The 18,758-nt window shown below is 42.2% G+C and overlaps 1 protein-coding gene and 1 long non-coding RNA gene across 3 annotated transcripts in view; one reads left to right on the top strand and one right to left on the bottom strand.

Moving 5' to 3' along the window:
- The window catches only part of GRM7 (glutamate metabotropic receptor 7), a 940,532-nt gene extending 922,174 nt beyond the window's left edge, over positions 1-18,358 (top strand). The window contains exon 10 of one of the 2 annotated variants that reach the window (NM_001076055.3): positions 17,125-18,358. In NM_001076055.3, the coding sequence (NP_001069523.3) occupies positions 17,125-17,174 (50 nt within the window). In that variant the 3' untranslated portion in view covers positions 17,175-18,358. The remainder of the gene's footprint in view (positions 1-17,124) is intronic. The other variant, XM_024982891.2, reaches the window with a different exon arrangement.
- The window catches only part of LOC112443504 (uncharacterized), a 730,208-nt gene that overhangs the window by 37,292 nt on the left and 674,158 nt on the right, over positions 1-18,758 (bottom strand). Inside the window, exon 7 of the long non-coding RNA XR_009492349.1 lies at positions 16,320-16,440. This is a non-coding gene — a long non-coding RNA (uncharacterized lncRNA). The remainder of the gene's footprint in view (positions 1-16,319; positions 16,441-18,758) is intronic.

The following is an 18,758-nucleotide window of genomic DNA, read 5'->3' as shown; positions in this document are numbered from 1 at the left end:
CTATGACAAGAAAAGACTGTTTTTGCTATAGGGATAAGGACTTAGTTGACCATGAATAAATAAGAATGATTAAAGATTACTGACTGACAATAAGATCTTTTAGAGTAAGGAAAATATATTTGTTACCTCTGAATGAAAAAGGAGTGATGGCTAGTGAAAAAGATGGAGGCCACGTGAGGATCATCTAGACTCCCTGAGAGGTCGCTAAGGGAAGTAAGTGTTTAGAGCTCACCAGAACAGCAGGGCAATGGCTTGTTGATGCAGCTGGGTCTTCATCACCAACTCTTATGTTCGAACTGAGGTCAAGACACAAGGGAGATTCCTTTTATCAAAGATGGTGGTTAGGAAAACAGATCAGTGAGGTGTGTCTTATAAGAACTGGCTCTGCTGCACTCCCTGGGCAGCAGCCCCTGGTCTGGTTTCTCTGGGCCCCATGGAGGAAGAGTAAGACAAGCCACAGAGCAGGGAAGATGAACCTGGGTTCCTGCCTCTGGGCTTGTGGGAAGAGAAAAATCGAAACCGCCACCCTCCCAGTGAACAATCTTGAAATAGCCTCTGGAAGCTCTACCCCCTGGGTGGTGGGTCTGTGCAAGGCCCAGAAATGGTACCAGTCTTCCTGGGGAGGTTGGTAGCATTGAGAGCAAACGGAGAGGCACAGAGGGCTACTTACAGAGGTCAAAGCCAACAGCATGGTGCTCAACAAATGCTCCCTGTTAAATCTGAACAAACATTCGCATTGCTCTAACAACACACAACAACAACTCAGAGCATCTGTAGGGAGGACGCTCCAGAGACGCACTTTGGCTGCCCAAGCAGAACAACCCATACCACTCTGCGCTTTAACTTGCCAAGTGAAACACCACACATGCCAAAGGTTGGGGACACAAGTGAAAAACAGTCCATAACCGAAAGCTACATATAGTCCCTTAGTAAGCAAACCTGAACTTCAGAATCGCTTATGGCTCCAAAATGAGTTTACAAAGGAATTCATTACACAGTTCCTACTAAATGAGCAGCCTGGCTCTTATGATTGAGTAATTTATTTCTATACTATGTTTCCAGCCGAAATGAAGGAGACGGAAGTCTACTTGCCTGTTTATCAGGAACTGATAAAATACTAATAGCAAATGCTTTTTCAATGATTCCTAAGTGCCAGTGTTATGTGATCCTTAGAACCCCTCAACGAATAGCTTCTGTTGGTATTCCTAGTGAGCAGTTAAGTAAACCAAAGCACAGAGGGGTGAACTGAACTGCCCGACATCACACAGGAAGTGGCAGAGCAAGGATTCAGACTCCCAGTCCCATCCTAGAGTCTCAGTTATTACCTCGTCCCTCCTATACATGCCGAGAAAGAAGAGAGCACTTGAGAGATTACAAATTCAGCTCTCTTTTAATTTTTTAATCACAATCTTCTCTATTTTTTCATCATCTCTCACCATATTGTGTGTGTGTGTGTGTGTGTGCATGCACACACCTGGAGCTCCCAGGTGGCGCTGGTGGTAAAGAACTTGCCTGCCAATGCAGGAGATGTAAGAGACACAGGTTTGATCCCTGGGTGGGGAAAATCCCCTGGAGGAGGCAATGGCAGCCCACTCCAGAGTTCTTGCCTGGAGAATCCCATGGACAGAGGAGCCTGGTGGGCTGCAGTCCACAGGGTTGCAGAGAGTCGGACACGACTGACTGAGCGAGCACGCACATGTGTGCCCTTTCCATTTTGCTCATCTCTACCTCCTCCTACAAACGAACTGCAGGACTTCAGGGGACCGCCCTGGGCCAGGCTCTCCTCCTCAGTGTTATTCCTCCCACCAAATTCTTCACCAGTATCTCCCCTTGACCCACTTGTCGCTGCCCTTCCACTGAACCAACCCTGTGTGCTAGAGCACAAGCAAAACCTCAAGGTTTAGTTCAAAAGGAGCTTTGACCAGTGGAGAGCTTTCCAACATGCTGTGGGGGACGTCTTCCTAATTCAGAGATATGAGGAATGGAGACACACACCTCCCCACTCCCCACCCCGCCCATTCTCATCCCACTGATGGCCACAAGCTGTCTCCTCTTTATGGTCCATTCTAAAATGCCTGCTCCTCTGGCCAACAATTCCCCACAATCATTCCATAACTACCCAAGGGCTAGGATGCACTGATTGCCCTCATTTCCATTTCTTCTGCCTACAGAGAAAATAATGCTTTTCAGAATATGAACGGGGGCCTGGAAATTGACCATTATCCACTCCCATTTCCCACAAAAGTGATACTAATATTTAGGACTTCGTATGTCAACATCTCAAGGCCCAGGGTGTGCATTAAGAAGAGGAGAACATCTGTAAGCTTTTATGGAAAAGGGAATACAGGGGGCATGGGTAGAGCCAAGTGTGCTCATGCAGTGCTGCCGAGGACACTGAGATGCAATGAAATAAACAGCCCCCGTCCAAGCTGAATACATAATATAGTTAATGTGGATACCCTAATCCCATGGGTTGAATGGTTTCATTTTTTATGGTCAGTTCTGTTGCAGAAATGGATATTTGGGCTGTATTTACAGGACATCAAAACAGCCAGTTTAAAAGTAAGTAGATTCCTTCAAACTGATTCCAGCAACACTCTGATTAAGTAGTGGGCAAGGGAAGGGATGCGCAAGGCTTATTGAATTTTCTGGTTTGATGGGGTTACCTGGTAACCTCTCTTTGTTTCATCCCTTACCATTGAAATTCTTATTTTCAAAAACATATCATTTCACTCTGTTTATTTGGTGAAGCATGTTGAGCATGATTTAATCTTTTTCTGCTCAGATGGGAGTTCTGAAAGGGCTTTGGGTTCATTTTTCAGACTGCTGGTGCTAACTGTAGAAAGACTGAAAGTGTAGAAATTCAGAACATTGGTTATCTTCCTGGAATTTTCTTAATTTCTTGAAAATGGATCGTTCTTTTCTATCACTCTTCTCAAAATGCTGATTGAAGACTGTTTTCTTCTTCCCTATCTAAAAATGGATGAATTAGAAGTGGGCCAATTTGAGTTTTCATTTTGAAATCATCAGAAAAATGTATAGAAAATACTTCCAAAACTTTGATCTTAAAAATATAATTGAAATAAGACTAATGTCTTTCCTAGTAGATAAATGCAAAGCACAGCCTTCTTGCTGACTGCAGATTTGGAAAGATCAGGTTGATTGGAAAATTTACAGCCAGTGATAGAATGTATAGCAACTGCTGGTATATTTATTGTCCCCCCACCCTGCCCCGGGAGAGACCAAAAACAGTCAGCCGTTCAGCCAAAGGTTTTTTCGTATCATAGAGTTTCAGTCCATGACCTTTCTGAACTGGTCTTCAGAGAGGCAACAGGTAAATTATCCAAATGCAGAAATTATAACAAGCTAGAAACTTGGATTCAAATACAAAGGCCTGAGACAAATCAAACACGTGTCCTATTGAAAACTGATATGTCCTTGCTTCTGGACATCTGCTGGCAACCTGTAGCTCACCAGATACAATGGCTCATTACCACCAGCAAGGGAGAAGCCTCGGTGCTGGACAGAAATGAGATTCCATTTCCAGGCATGAGCTTTTTCAGAAGCAGGGAGAAAGGATAAGGGTATTTAGAATGGCAAATTCTGCCCACCAGAATCCTGCTGTCCACTTTTCAAAACCTGCTACATTTTCTCAGTTCTCTTTTATGGGGCAACTATAGGGATGCTAGAGCAGGCCAGCTGGAGGGGCCTGACCTGTCACCGAACCCCGATCATTCATTTTCTCCACTCTCCAGCTTTTCCATTTCTTAGAATTTTCTAGAAGTAGGTGAGCAAGAACAAAGCCCATCACAAGAGGAGGTTCACAGTGGTTCAGACATGGACTCTGGAGTCAGATGGCCTGGCTTAGCTAGCTCTATGGTTGTGGAGTCCTACTTTACCTCTCTTCTCCCATCTGAAAAATGGGAAGAAAGAAAGCACCTTCTCAGACCACTCATGTGATGAGCTGGGCACAGCAAGCACTCTACAAATATTAACCCTTACCACTGATTAAACAAATTATCGTTAACTAACCATTTCAAATTATCCCTTCACTCCAATGTCTAACAGCTTATGACTCTTGTTCAACTCCATCCCATACTTTCCCTCCCTGTCCACTTTTCTCACAACTGACAAAAGAGCCTTAATCCTAATAGTTAACTGGTTCTGATTGATCACTGTAAGGGAGTGGCAGGTAACAAGAGAAGGCCTTAGCATAAGACAACACTAAAAAGAGTAGGAAACAGTTATCCTAAGCTTCCAAGAGACCTCAGACACGAGCACGTGGCATTCATGGAAGGTAGCCAAAAAAGAAAGAAATGATTCACATAGACACCAGGGATTTGAAAACTAAGACAGTATACCACCAGCATACCAAGACTGGAGGGGGACAAGAAAAGCCAGGAGTCACCCACATAAAAGACCCGGGGTGGAAATTTGAGCAAGGCCTATTGACCACGTCCATGGTCTGGACCTCCAGGTTGACAGGCTGGTGCTTACATCTGCTCCAGGAAACAACACCATGAGTAGAAGGTCATGGAGGACAGATTAACAGCAAGTGACGGCCTTCAGAGCAGTGGAGTCTTTGGCAACCATTTTGCTTAAGTCTGCAGCCTTGGCATGTGCCTACATAGTTTAGATTTTCTACCAAAGCAGACATTCTTCGAAGGTTATGTGGATTCCTTCTATGTCTGTGTACCATCATCGTCCTAGAACCTAGAATGAAAGATGGCTCACATTAGGAATCTGGCAAATGTTTATCGACCGATTGCTATTTTATCCCAAAGAGACAGGGAGTCATGGTGGTGCAATAGTGTGACTGTCACTATAGTTTGAGGTGACATCTCCCAGGGAACAGATGCCTGGAGAATCCCAGGCATAGGGGAGCCTGGTGGGCTGCTGTCTATGGAGTTGCACAGAGTCGGACACAACTGAAGCGACTTAGAAGCAGCAGCAGCAGAGAACAGTTAACAGGAAATACTGTCAGAAAAAAAAAAAAAAAAAAAAGAGTTCTGTTCTCCTTAGCAATGCAGCAGCCTAGATTTTAAGAATTTCCTGTGTTGCTGTCACCAGAAGTAAAGGAATATCCTAGAAATTAAAATAGTTCTTTAGCCTAACCCTATCTCTCAGGGCCCACTGTTGTTTTCTGAAATGATGTGAAAATCTACCTGCTGTGTTCCTGTGTTTTCTTTGCAACAATACAGTCTCCTGCACAGTGTAACACAGACTCAGAAAGCTACCTCCTCAAGGGTCTAAGGATTTGCAATGAAGACTGAGTTCAGAGTTTAAAACTCTCTAGTACATAACAGCACAGTTGGCAATTCCAAGTGTCACATAGATTTCTTGTTTAAATGACATCCTATGAAAGAAGTTTACCCTATGAAATACAGGACACCAGCTGAGTTCAGATATGACCATTTTCCTGAATTCCATTATCGTGTAGAGCTGACTAGCTTTCAGTGCTGATCTTAAGATCGTTGCACAATGGAGGGGACGGTAGTGGTGCTGGTGGTGACAACTGCGTTTTCTTTAAAGTCCAACACTGTGCCAATGAACACATGACATCTGATCCTCCCAGCATCGTCAGTATCACCATCTTGATTTTGTAAACAATTGAAAGGCAAGGAATCTGAGGCTTAGAGACCTGTCACAAGATCACGGCTTATGGAGCACAGCTGGGGTTTCAATCCCAGAACTCGGACATGAGAGTCGTCTTGTTAACCCCAACTTCACATCACCTCCCACACCACTAAGTGGATCTTTCTCATCTTTGGAGGAAGGCAAAGTCCGCATGATCTTCAGCATTTGTCCTCAGTCATCGTCTTTTCTCCGAATTTAAAGAGGGATCTGTGATCACAACGTCTATTTCAAACCTTCCCTCTAAGCCTGAACAAACATCCCATTTCTTTTTTTCAAAACATTTGTTCTGCACTGGCTTCCTTGGGGAGAAGGAGGGGGCTACTGAACAACCTCGCCCACCAGGTTTTGCTGTCAAGAGTCCCTCACTGCTTAAAGGAATACTTCTAAGTCTCCTGAAATCTATGTATCCAGAATGCCTATTCAGTCATTACCGAGACCTCCTGCAAGAGTCACTGCCTCCTACAACAGGCAGAACACTCATGGGAATTGGGGCGTGGAATTTCAGGAAAGAAATCAAGGGGTGGTGGATGCTGAAGATCAGAAAGCAGTAAGCTGCAGAGAAGTTTCCTTGGAACTTCCTGTCCAGCTCTGCCTGGTAGAGAGGAGATAGTTGGTAAACATTTGAGTGAGAAAGATCTATGACCCCTGATGTCAGTTTCACCTCTCTCACCCTATCAATAACTAAAGTTCAAAAAAGGTGGGGATATAGGATGTGTTCGTTAGTCTCCCTAACTTGTGATGTCTTTTGTAAGTTCAGTTCAGTCACTCAGTCTTGTCTGACTCTTTGCAACCCCATGAATCACAGCATGCAAGGCTTCCCTGTCCATCACCAACTGCTAGAGTTTACTCAAACTCATGTCCATCGAGTTGGTGATGCCATCCAGCCATCTCATCCTCTGTCATCCCCTTCTCCTCCTGCCCCCAATCCCTCCCAGCATCAGGGTCTTTTCTAATGAGTCAACTCTTCACATGAGGTGGCCAAGTATTGGAGTTTCAGCTTTAGCACCATTCCTTCCAATGAACACCCAGGACTGATCTCCTTTAGAATGGAGTGGCTGGATCCCCTTGCAGTCCAAGGGACTCTCAAGAGTCTTCTCCAACACCACAGTTAAAAAACACCGATTCTTTGGCGCTCAGCCTTCTTCACAGTCCAACACTCACATCCATACATGACTACTGGAAAAACCATAGCCTTGAATAGACAGACCTTTGTTGGCAAAGTAATGTCTCTGCTTTTTAATATGCTGTCTAGGTTGGTCATAACTTTCCTTCCAAGGAGTAAGCATCTTTTAATTTCATGGCTGCAGTCACCATCTGTAGTCACTCAGTCGTGTCCAATTCTTTGTGACCCCATGGACTGCAGCATGCCAGGCTTCCCTGTCTATCACCAACTCCTGGAGCTTGCTCAAACTCATGTCCATCAAGTCAGTGATGCCTTCCAACCATCTTATCCTCTGTCATCCCCTTCTTCTCCTGCCTTCAGTCTTTCCCAGCATCAGCCTTTTAGTAAAGTTGGGATAATATTGGTACCTGCCTTATATGGCTGGCTGGAAGGATTAAAGAGTTTGCAAATATTAGGTGCTTGAGATTTTTTTGAACATATTACATGTTTAACAAATGCTACTACATTCAGAGCCCAAGTTTGGACTCGTTGATGCCTTGTCCAAGAATCATATGTTTCTCAACTTCTTGGAAAGAAGAACTATCAAGAGAAAAAAATGTTCATGTCCCGTCAACTCAGCAGTATTGATTGTTTCCACAAGGACTCACCCCACTCCCTTTTTAGTCAACTCAGTTGGAATGCCCTTTGGGATATTACAGGTCACTTGTGGTGTTGTATACATAAAAGCTGCCTGGAAAAAAATGTGGTGGAGTGATAACAGTTCAGTCTGTTTCATAACTAACCTGAGTAACATGGACCCAGAGGTCATAAACATTCATATGTCACGGTCACCCGAGGATAGTTTTGGTCTCAGTCTTTCTGATAGAATTGGCTTGATTCTTGACCCAATCTTCGCTTTATCAATGCAGACATAGCTCAATTCCAAACTGCAAATCTGAGCACTGAATGAATAAAGGAGAACTCATCTCAACTAATCTAACTGACAGTCTTAGGACACTCATCAGTAGATATCCAATTTTTTCAATCAAAATGGAAAAATGGTATATATAAACAGATGCAGTTAAAAAATTCCAGCAATTGATTTTGCCAAAAACCCAACAATAAGTGTCCCTGGAATCAATGATTACCAGCTCCAATACTGCACACAGAGACTGTCTGTAGGAGTAGCAACAACCATTGATTAGGTGTACATGGCTGTCTGGCACAGTAAAAACCCGTCACTGCTGCCACAATAGAAAACACCACGCCCTCCAGGTGACCAATAAAACCTCTCATAGCTCAGGATTTCAATATCACTTCTTCAGAGATGAAATGCTGGCTGATGACAGTGGTGCAAATGGATGGAAGTGGCAACGTGTTGACAATGACTTGACAGGTCACATTCCCAATGAACAGATGAAATCTACAGATGCTCTGACCACTCCTCAAACCTCCTCAGGGATTGCTGTCAGCACCCTAACAAGCATCCAGTCATCAGTGAGTTTAGTCTCACTGTACAGGCAGCCTGACCTGCTTTGGAGGAATTCTTTCTTCCAAGAGAGAAGAATATGCACACACGAGTCAGTGTTATCTATGCAAAAGGAGTTCTCTACATGCACTCAGAGAGAAGACTAATTACAGCTACACATGGTAAAATTACATGTGACCCCATTCTGAGTGTCTTACATATGTTACCACCTTCAATCTTCCTAAGGACCCTAGAGGTTGATACAATTGTTAGGTCCATTTTCCAGAAGAGGAAACTAAGCCACAGAGATGATAGTCCCTTGCCCAAGGTCATACTTGATCAATGGCTATCCTTGTACTTTTTATGTCCTTACATTTTCTCACTGTTCTTTTACTCTGGTAGGGGTTTTCATGGTCACTCTTGAATTATGACCAACAGAATTCTACACCAGGCCATGGACACTACTGCAATTCTTTTTATTTTTTCTCTGAGATACATGACTTTGTCAAGAGTATTACTTCTCAGTGGCAGATACTATAAGATAAAGGTAGAACTATCTCTGAGCAAAGTGCTAAAGCATACATTTTGCTTTGGACATGAAACTTCTCAAACATTCAGAAAAGTTGAAAGAGTGATGGTATAATCCACTACTGAGAGAGTCGCTGTTAATATTTTACCATTTTTGATTCATGCATATCTATCTATCTCTGCCTTGAACCATTTGAAAGTTGGTTATCAGACATCATGAGACATTACTCCAAAATATTTTAGCTTATTACAAAATGCAGACATTCTCCAACTCTACCATTACCTCATTATCACATCTAACCAAGTTCAACATGATTCTCTAATAGCATCTAACGCTCAGTGCCTGGTCTTCTAGCTTCAGTCTCTTTATCCCTCCTGATAGCAAGCAACCTTTCAGCTTCCCCATCAAGTCTCTCCAGACCCAGTGCTTTGAATCCAACTCAGTGTTCACTTCCACAAACCCCTGCTGACTTCTAGTAAAGGAAATTTCAGTCTCCTATCAGAATCAATCAAGTTATACCCCAAGTGCTCTAACCAAGACTTCAAAGAGGAACAGGCACTGTGGACAGATCCATTAGACAGCCTCAGGGCAAACAGAATACATTGAAAGAAAGACTGTAAACCATCCATTTAAAATTAGGAATTTGATAATTTGAAAAATCCCAAGGGATTGTTAAATACATTCATATACCTTGAACCTGAAGGGGTTAAACTTCAATGCCAATTGCAATTCACCCTATTCAAATGAACAGATTTGCAATGTGTTTAAGAAAAGGAGAGGAGAGAAAGTACTTTTACACAGAGCAAAGAAGGTAGAAAATCTGGAAGCATTGTAGTTAAGCACAGTTTGTGTGGTTATGGTTGGTAATGGGAGTCCACAGTTAGAGAACCAGGCTCACTATCATTAGACCCCAACCATGACCAAATTCCAGTGCTTTCCTTCCATTTCGCCAATAGGAGCCCCTGTCTGTATTCAGAGAAAGGATGCTTAGGGGTTTGCTCCATCCATCTTTTATGTGACCACAAAGTCTCTTTTCTCTTCCGTCAGCTAATACTTGTGATTACTCTTGATCATGCTCTGTAATAAACAACCCTTCAATTTCCTCTGACTGGGGGACTAGGACTGCTCTATAGCTATGAAGATCAGAGGACTTTCATGCTGCAGGGAACAATCTGGGTCAGGGCTACCAGGTTCCTCATCCCGATTATCTCAGAAAGAAGGAGAAAAAAGCCTGGCAGAAAGTCTGAAGCCAAAAGGAGAAGTTTTAAGGACTATCAAACAGATGTGAATAGGCCCCTTGTTATCAGTTTCAACTGACCCTATCATCTTTAGTCATCCTGTGATAAATGTAGGTGCGTACATACTGAGGGGCACCTGGTCTACCTGACTCCTTGAGGACAGGGGCATGTCTTATTCCCTCTGCATCCCAGGCAGCCCGTGTTTAACACCTAGCAGACATGTGCTTTGCATTTGCTGTAAACTAAAGCTCTGCCTGATTTCTGTCACCTGAAAGAGAATCTAATCCTTCCACCTTCCAAAGCCAGGATCCAGATATACAGTCCAGGGGATGCTCCTGCCTGCAGAGAGCTTTAGTTGTCAAGCCCTGCTTTTTATTCACAGGTTAAGCTGAGTTGGATTCCAAGGAAGGAAGAAAAGTGAAGGTTTCCTTTGTCTCTTTCCTTTGCCAAGACTAAGAGTCTTCTCTGGTTTCCCCTCCTTTGAGCACACAGGTCCTCTAAGATCTGCCACTGCCAAACAAGTCAGCTGAACCAAACACAACAGAACTTGATTGTCATGTCACATACAGCCACTCCCAAATTAAAACAAACAGCACAGCTCTGGCCTCAAGGATACCTCCCCACCACAGTGACCAAACAAGCTCTCGCCTATGTCCTCATCCCCAGGACAGCATGATGCTGCTGAGGGCACAGGTGGGCCTAGGAGCTGCTTGCTCACGGATGGCCCCACTGTGGTTTCATCTTGGAATCCCACTCACTACAAATACAATCCTCATCTCTCTGTCAACTCCAAGCTGATCTCCCTTACTGCACTTCCCATCTTTCACCTCTCTCCTTCTGTCAAATATGGGTAAGATGCTCACAGTTTATCCAAAAATCCAGAACCTTATACCCAGCATAAAATGCTCTTGGCAATCAGATTAATTTCCCTTCCATCTCTCTCCCAGCATTCTTTCTTCTCTTGGTGAACCCTCACCAAACTCCTCAATTTTTTTTCTCTTCTCTCAAAACCCTGAGCTTTTTCACAGAAAAAACTAATGTGGCACCCTCCAGGTAGAAGTGTGCCCTGACACCCATGTCTCCAGGCAGGGAAATATCTCTAGTTCACTGTTCAAGACACAATTCCGTATTCCCTCTACTTTGAAACCTCTCTCGAGTGTCTCAGGCAAGATTTTCCACCTTCCTCGGTGCACACATTAGTGATGTCACCTCCTGGCAGGGTTGGAATTCTCCACGCACGTTTCACTCTTTGTTCCAGCCACCCTGGCCTGTCAGCTGCCAGCTTCACTCAGGGCTTTGCCCCTGCCATCACTCTGTGGCCCAAATATCTGCATAGCTCCTCTCTCATCTCCTTTCAAACTCTGCTCAAATGACATCCCCTTCTGAATCTCAACGGCCACCTTTCCGAGGACAGAGGTCTTTGCCCGAATCCCTCTCTACTCGCTTTGGCCACCTTTTCCCTGGTGTTTGAGATCACCTGACCTTATCATGGTATTTGAGTCTCAGTATTCATGGACCCCCAATTTGCAGACTCAACTATTTGCTGAAACTGATTGTAAGACTGAAAGCAACACTGCAGTGTTTTCGCAAGTGTTTGTGCAGGGCAGGGGGATATTTGTCACCGAACATATGAAGTCTCAGAGTAGATCAACAGGGCGATATTTTACCTTTTTTCAGCTCTAATGTGCAAAAAAAAAAAAAAAAAAACACCAAAAACAGTGTGCTCCTGGTCTATTGAATGCCTGTGCTTTACATATTTGTACTTTTTTGGGTGATTTTACTGTTTCACTGAGCAGAGTACAGTGCTGTCTGAGAAAAGTGAAGGTCACTCAGACTCTTTGTGACCCCTTTGATTGTTGCGATCCCACAGACTGTAGCCCGCCAGGCTCCTCTGTCCATGGGATTCTCCAGGCAAGAATACTGGAATGGGTTACCCTGCCCTCCTCCAGGGGATCTTCCCAACCCATCTAAGCCACTAGGGAAGCTGGAAGTGCTGTCTAGGGTTCCTTAAGTAAGGGAAGGTTAGATGTGCATTCCAGGGAAAAAGAAACATGTTAGATAAAGCTTTGTTCAGGCATGGATTACAAACTCAATGTTTGCAGTAACTTCACAGGCTACAACTGCCATTAACAAGAATTGGCTGTATCTATTTTTTGTAGAAAATAATCCGCCTTCCTGCAGTAGACTGTAAGTGCCTCTCTCAAAGGAGAGAGCGCACCTCAGCATAACGCATCTATATTGTCGCTGCCTGTAACAGTGTCTCACACACAGCAGGCGCTCCATAAATGTGTGCTGAATTGCACTGAACCACAAACTGTTTCAGAACAGAGACTACTTTTCTCTGCCTCCATGCCACCAGTTTTTAGCCAAACTACTATCACAGTTGAATTTTTGGTAACAGCTGATGAAATAAAGGGATGGATACATAGACTTGTGAAACTCCTGTCCCCAAAGAGTAAGGCCTGGATTTTAGGTCCAGCTTTTCATCCAGGATCACTAGTACTATTCTGCTACTATTTTATCACTATCGCCTTACTTGTAATGGTACCCTTAAGAAGGGCTTTAAGGCACATCTCAGTCTTGGACACATCACTGCACTGCATTCAAATCATGCTCCAAAATTCTGGGATCCATGATATACTGAAACCGCCAATACACAAAAGGAGCTCACTGCCTTGGCAAAGTGCATATGAAAAAGTAGAAATCTGTGATGCAGTATTTCAGTGCATCTTTCTTTTCCAAGGCCAAACATATTTGGCCTCAATCAAATTACCTAGATATCAGCTTTACTAAGCAAAAACCTGTTTCAAAACAGAGACTTTGTATATTTTGCCTTAAATGCACATTTGAAGAACTGTGTAAACCTGTGCTCGACATTCTACATCTTAAAGTACCAATTAGGTTTTTCCAAAGAAACACTAAAATGTTCATTGACTCCTTTCATGTCAGAATTGGAAATTGATGTCTCAATTTTAGCTGGCCTATTTTGGCCCTTCTTGGATGCTAAGTGGGGAAAAATAGTGCTGTGGTTTAACTTAGAAATGAAATCTGAGGAGCTGGAACAATGGTTAGTTTTGTATATAACACCACCACAGGGACGCTGTGGGGAGAAAAAGAAAAAGGGTGGCCAAGTCCATGAGGTTTCCATGGATTTTTTTTGTGCTCCGTTTTCGCCTAAGATCCTCCCAGAGCTGACAGGGACTTCAGAGAGCAGAGGCCCTTCTATAACAACACACATTAAGTAATACATACATTATTACACACATTAGTAAACATGGGCCAGTGACGTTGTATGACCCATTTCCTAGGCACTTGGAAGAGAAGGTCTCTACCTTCCTGACAGTGACAGGTATGTACATCTACACACACATTTGAATTTTTTTTAAGTGCTCAGTAAAACACATGGTCTTTGCGACTAAAGTATTGAATTCCTTGTTATTTAAGAAAAATAAGAAATTAAATGTCGATGAGAGAAAACAACTCTATTTAATTTTACTTACTCCCTGTTTCCCATAATTCATTGGTTCCTATTATATCCATTAGATTATGTCTTCTCCATTTTTGTCCCTTATCCTTTATTCCCTATAATCTGAGTGACAAACATTTCACAGAAAACACTTTGAGAAATTTTTGTGGGACAAAAAGGCTCAGATAAAATTCAAAAGAAAACAACTAGTTCAGTGAAGTTAATCGAGCTTGATTTTGACAGAACACCAGAATAAGTTGGGATGTCTGAGCTTTCTTAACTAGCAAAAGTGAATTAGTAACTCATTTCCAAACCAGTGTCTGCAAAACTGTCTCATTGTGAATACCAGCTCCTAAAGGTTCTCTTGCTTTCAGAACTTCTGATACAGATGGCTTTAAAAATTCCATAGGGACTATGCCTAATACTCATTGTTCTTCAAACTCATAATCTTATAAAAGAACAAAAATTCTTATTTAACAATAAAAAGCATACTTCCTTACTGAGTACTTCACTGCATGACTATTTTGAACCAAGCAATTTTCTTTCCTAGGCCATTGCTATTCAAATAAATGGAATTATCAGACACCATAGGCACTTATTTTATTTACTTATAAGGCTAGAATGGTTTAAAAATAAACATTCTAATAATTGGACAGTGCTCTGAAAAGTACAGAAATTGTCATTCTAGGAGTTTACGGTTTGTGAGCCCAAGCTAATGAAACTGCCGTTTGCGGCAACACAGAAGGACCTAGAGATCGTCATACTGAGCAATGTCAGACAAAGACGAATATCACACCACTTAGGTGTGGGATCAAAAATAATGTTACAGATGAAGGTCCTTACAAAACAGAAACAAACTCACAGGCTTAGAGAATGAATTCATGGTTATCAGAAGGGAAGGATGGGGAGAAGGTATAGTTAGGGAGTTTGGGACAGACATGTACACATTGCTATATTTAAAACGCATAACCAACAGGGATCTACTGTACAGCACAGGGAACTCTTCTAAATGTTATAGGGCAGCCTGGATGGGAGGGGTTTGGGGGAGAATGGATACATGTGTATGTATGGCTGAGTGGCTCTGCTGTGCACCTGAAACTCTCACAACTCTGTGAATCAGCTATACTTCAATATAAAACAAAAAGTTTAAATAAAATTAAAAAATACTCATGATGGGATCTACACAACTCTATGATTTTGCTGCCAAGTTTCTAAGCTGTTCTGCAGAGAAAGCATGCATGGGTACTAAACATATGTACAGAACTTTGCAATTTAAAGAGACAGTTATGCATTATGCTATCAGACAAGAAACTGGGATATTTCATACATTTGTGTCATTAACAACCTGCAGGGTGATAATTATTCTACCTACTTTCCAAAGGCTCAGAGAAGTTCAGTGTGTCATGGGACAGGTCTAAGTCATACCTCGAGTAAGGGCTAGAGCTCAATCAGACCCTGGGTCAGGCGAGCCCAACACAGCATCAGGAGCCCTCATCCCAAGGTTACTAGAGAACACGACAGACAATCCACTCCAGGCAACAGTCAATTCCCATGATCATTCTCACTTCTGGGTTTTTTTAATGTTCTTTTTTCTTTTTTTTTTTTTACTATGACCTCATCTTTAAATGCAAATGAATGCTCAGATTTGCAACTCATGGACAATATCTTCTAGCCTACTTACTCTTTGTACTAAGACTCTTACAATGAATATTCCTCCTGAATAATTTGCATTTTATAGTAAAAAGCTTGAGGAATTTCAAATACGTTGGGCTTTTTCCACTAGATGGCTACAGTTATGCAGAAAACAATCTTAATTATCCATGCAAAGAAGTAGTCTCAGGTATCTAGGTCAGGATCAGTTTCTGGGTTTCCTGTTTCTTTTTCTTCCCTTTGTCTTGAGGATGATTACAATGTGGGCGTTTGACAAGGCATGCTGTCACTATTTCTTGCAACTGTAAAGCTGGGGTTTTCTAGATGCAACACTGTAAATAAGCTTCAGAGTTTTAAAATATATATATATATATATATACATATATGCATATATTTAGAAAGTTTTCCTATGTGACCGCAAACCAAGAACTGTTGAAGACAGTGAAGGCCATGATAACAATGGGAACATTTTTAGAAGACTGAGGCATTAATGGAGTCATGCATTTATTGACTGATGATGCACAACAACTAGCCTCATGATCCGATTCTGGGGGATCCCCAATTTCATATAATTATATTGAAAATCTTTATTATATATAGCAACATAATAGTTTTCCCTCTAGTTTTAGTTAATAAATGCAACATGATTTAATAGGGAAATAAGCCTATGTCTTCAAACCAGAATTTGTCAAGAGACTCTCAATATTTAATCCAGAACCTAAGATCAGCTTTGTTGTAGGCTGTACATGAGCGTATATACTTCTGTAACATACTGACTGCCTTACTCCAAGTACAGAGTCTCTTTTGGTATGTCGCTGTGGCTCTTCCTTGCCTCTGAATTCACACCTAAATCCCTACTTACTATAAAGCACAGGAAGCTCAGCTCAGTGCTCCGTGATGACCTAGGTGGGGTGGGGCTAGGGATATATGTATACGTACAGCTGGCTCACGTCACTGTACAGCAGAAACTAACACAGCATTGTAAAGCAGTTATACTCCAATAACAACAAGGAAGTTCTGGAAGAATTCTTGCTACACGTTTGCATTAAATGGGCAAAAGATTTAAAACCTAAGAACAGGAAGGAATCAGTAAATGCTACATGGTGGTTATCTTGCGTCCAACAGAAGCTGATGCAAAACCACAAAGATTCAATGAATAAAGACCATATCAGTTGACAGCAATGTGTATGACTTGATATTGGGAACTAGAATGCAGAGCAGAGACATACCTTGGGATCTCAGTGTCTTTGTTTCCATCAGGAGGACAGGAAAGGGTCTGACTTGCTCATCAGCTGCTCCCCAGTGCCTTGCCTCTTGTCTGCCGTATGGTAGGCAACTGACGCATACCTACTGAAAAAAATGAATGAATGACTGAATGAGTGAATTAGTGAAGATGAGTCCTAAATTCACTGCACCAAATATAAAAAGAATGTAGTCTACATTTAAGGAAAACAAAGTAGTCTATGCACGTTGAGATTCCTGGCAGATTTAAGTAAGCTTCAAACCTTGATGGAAACAATCCTGCAAATTACCATTTACAACTTACTGATGAGAACACTATAAAAGTCAATCTATAGTAATTTGATTGTGTAAATCAAAACCAGAGCAGGCACTCTGGTTGGTCTAGCCTCCTGTCAACCTAAATTAATTCCAGTGACCCAGGACAGACCTTTGCCAAGCAAGAGCCATTTATTATAAGAAGGTCTGGGAGAAGATCACAAAAGGAAATTTACTACAACATGGGTGGGTCCTTTAAGCTAATTGGAAAGCATGAGACCCACTGATAAATTTACTAATGGTATGGACCATAAAAAGGATTGGAAATAGGTCAGAATAGAGAACCCAGCTGGTTTCAGAATTGCTGGGCATAGCAGATTCTAGCAGATAAAATCCTACAATTAGGCAGAGGAATCCAGCGCCATTTGCGTGGTCCCATCTTGACTTGGCATGCAAAGTCATCACAGATCTAATTCTGCTTCTACCCTTGTACATAGAGTCACTGTCACAACTGATTCTTTCACATTTATCTTCCAGGCCCTGCTGCAAAAAAGAAGTATGTCAGTTATAATAACCTGGTTATCTAACCTGTTCCATTCCATGGAACAATGGAGGAGGACGACCCTCAGTTCTTTTGTCACCCAACCTGGCATTGGACTCTTTTGGTCCAGCCTGCTGCCCATCATCGGAGGAGCATCCCCGGCCAGGAGACCAACGGTAGAGGATCCAAGTGTCCTACACAGCTGCTTTATGAAATATTCTTACTTTATCTTGGCTTAATAAGTCACTGGCATCAGCACTGCCAACTCGGCTGCAACTCTGGACTTTCCCTACCAAAGGGAGCATTGAGACTCAAGTCCCACCCAGGCTCTTGAGGGCGAACCCCTCGAGAGCCTCAATGACCGTTTTTGGGGCTGCCCAGTCTTACTACGTCTGTACTTCCAGGCTGCAAGGTTTTGAACTTTTCTGTACAGTTTGTGAGGACTTTTGCACTTTGCCATCCAATGTTGTACCTCGGTTCTCTGTTTGTTTTCGAATGCCCTGTTTTCATAGAACCCTATTCTTTCAGACAGCGGGATCTTTGGGGAAAACTTTGAAACAATTAAAATTTTAAAAGGCTCTCGGCAGACTAAAAAGGAAAAATGTGTGTACGTGACTGTATAATTATGATTATAGTACCGCTGCAAATCATGTTATTTTTTTTTAAAGACAAAAAAAAAAAAAAAAAAAAGATATTTAAAGACCAAAAACTGTGCTGAGAAAAGTATACCCTACCTGTCTTTGGTATGAGATAGGTCACAAGGGAAAAAGGTATTGGCTGAACGGAATAGAGGTCTTGATCTTGGGAATGCATGCCAGTAATGTATTTTACAGTACACGTTACTCATTTATGTTCAATATTTGTATTTGTGTTCCCTTTTGTTACTTTAATTAGGATATGGGTATTTTGCAATAATTTTAACAATGATTAAACTATTTGAAGGAAAGAATATGGATTTTTCATGTCTTGAGGTTTGGTTCATGCCCCCCTATGACTGATCAGTGTGATAAGGACTTTAAAAAAAAGAGCATGTATGTTTTTTACTGTTTGTAAGAAGTACTTTCGTTAATCCTGCTGCTCATGTGCCAATTTAGTGGAGAAACACCCTTGCTGAAAAATCACCCTTTCCATTCTCTTTCAATTCTGTGATATTGTCCAAGAATGTATCAATAAAATACTTTGGTTAACTTTTTTATTTCCTGCAATAAATATTTTTAGTTGTTTATCCCTTTTTAGTGACAGCTGCTTCCATACTTATTTTAAGTTAGGGAACCATGTGGACAGCCAAGCCTGTTAAAACCTCATATCTGAGTCCACAAATGAAGATGTAGCTGACGGACATTTATTAACCTGTTGTTATCATTTAAGTCCCTAAGCTGTGTCTGACTCTTCTGTGACCCTATGGACTGTAGCCCACCAGGGACCTCTGTCCATGAGATTTCGCAGGAAGGAATACTGGAGCAGGTGGATCATTTCCTTCTCCAGGGGATCTTCTCTAAGTATCAGACCCACATCTCCTGTACTGGCAGGTGGATTCTTTACCCCTGAGCCACCAGGGAAGCCCATATATTAACCCAAAGGTGCTAAATTCTCTCACGGAAAAGCTGCTTCTAAGCCCGCACATTCCATT

The sequence above is a fragment of the Bos taurus genome, chromosome 22 (assembly GCF_002263795.3).
Source record: "Bos taurus isolate L1 Dominette 01449 registration number 42190680 breed Hereford chromosome 22, ARS-UCD2.0, whole genome shotgun sequence".
Taxonomy (NCBI): domain Eukaryota; kingdom Metazoa; phylum Chordata; class Mammalia; order Artiodactyla; family Bovidae; genus Bos; species Bos taurus.
Note: the sequence above shows the minus strand (reverse complement) of the source record. Positions and strands in the feature narration are given on the sequence as shown.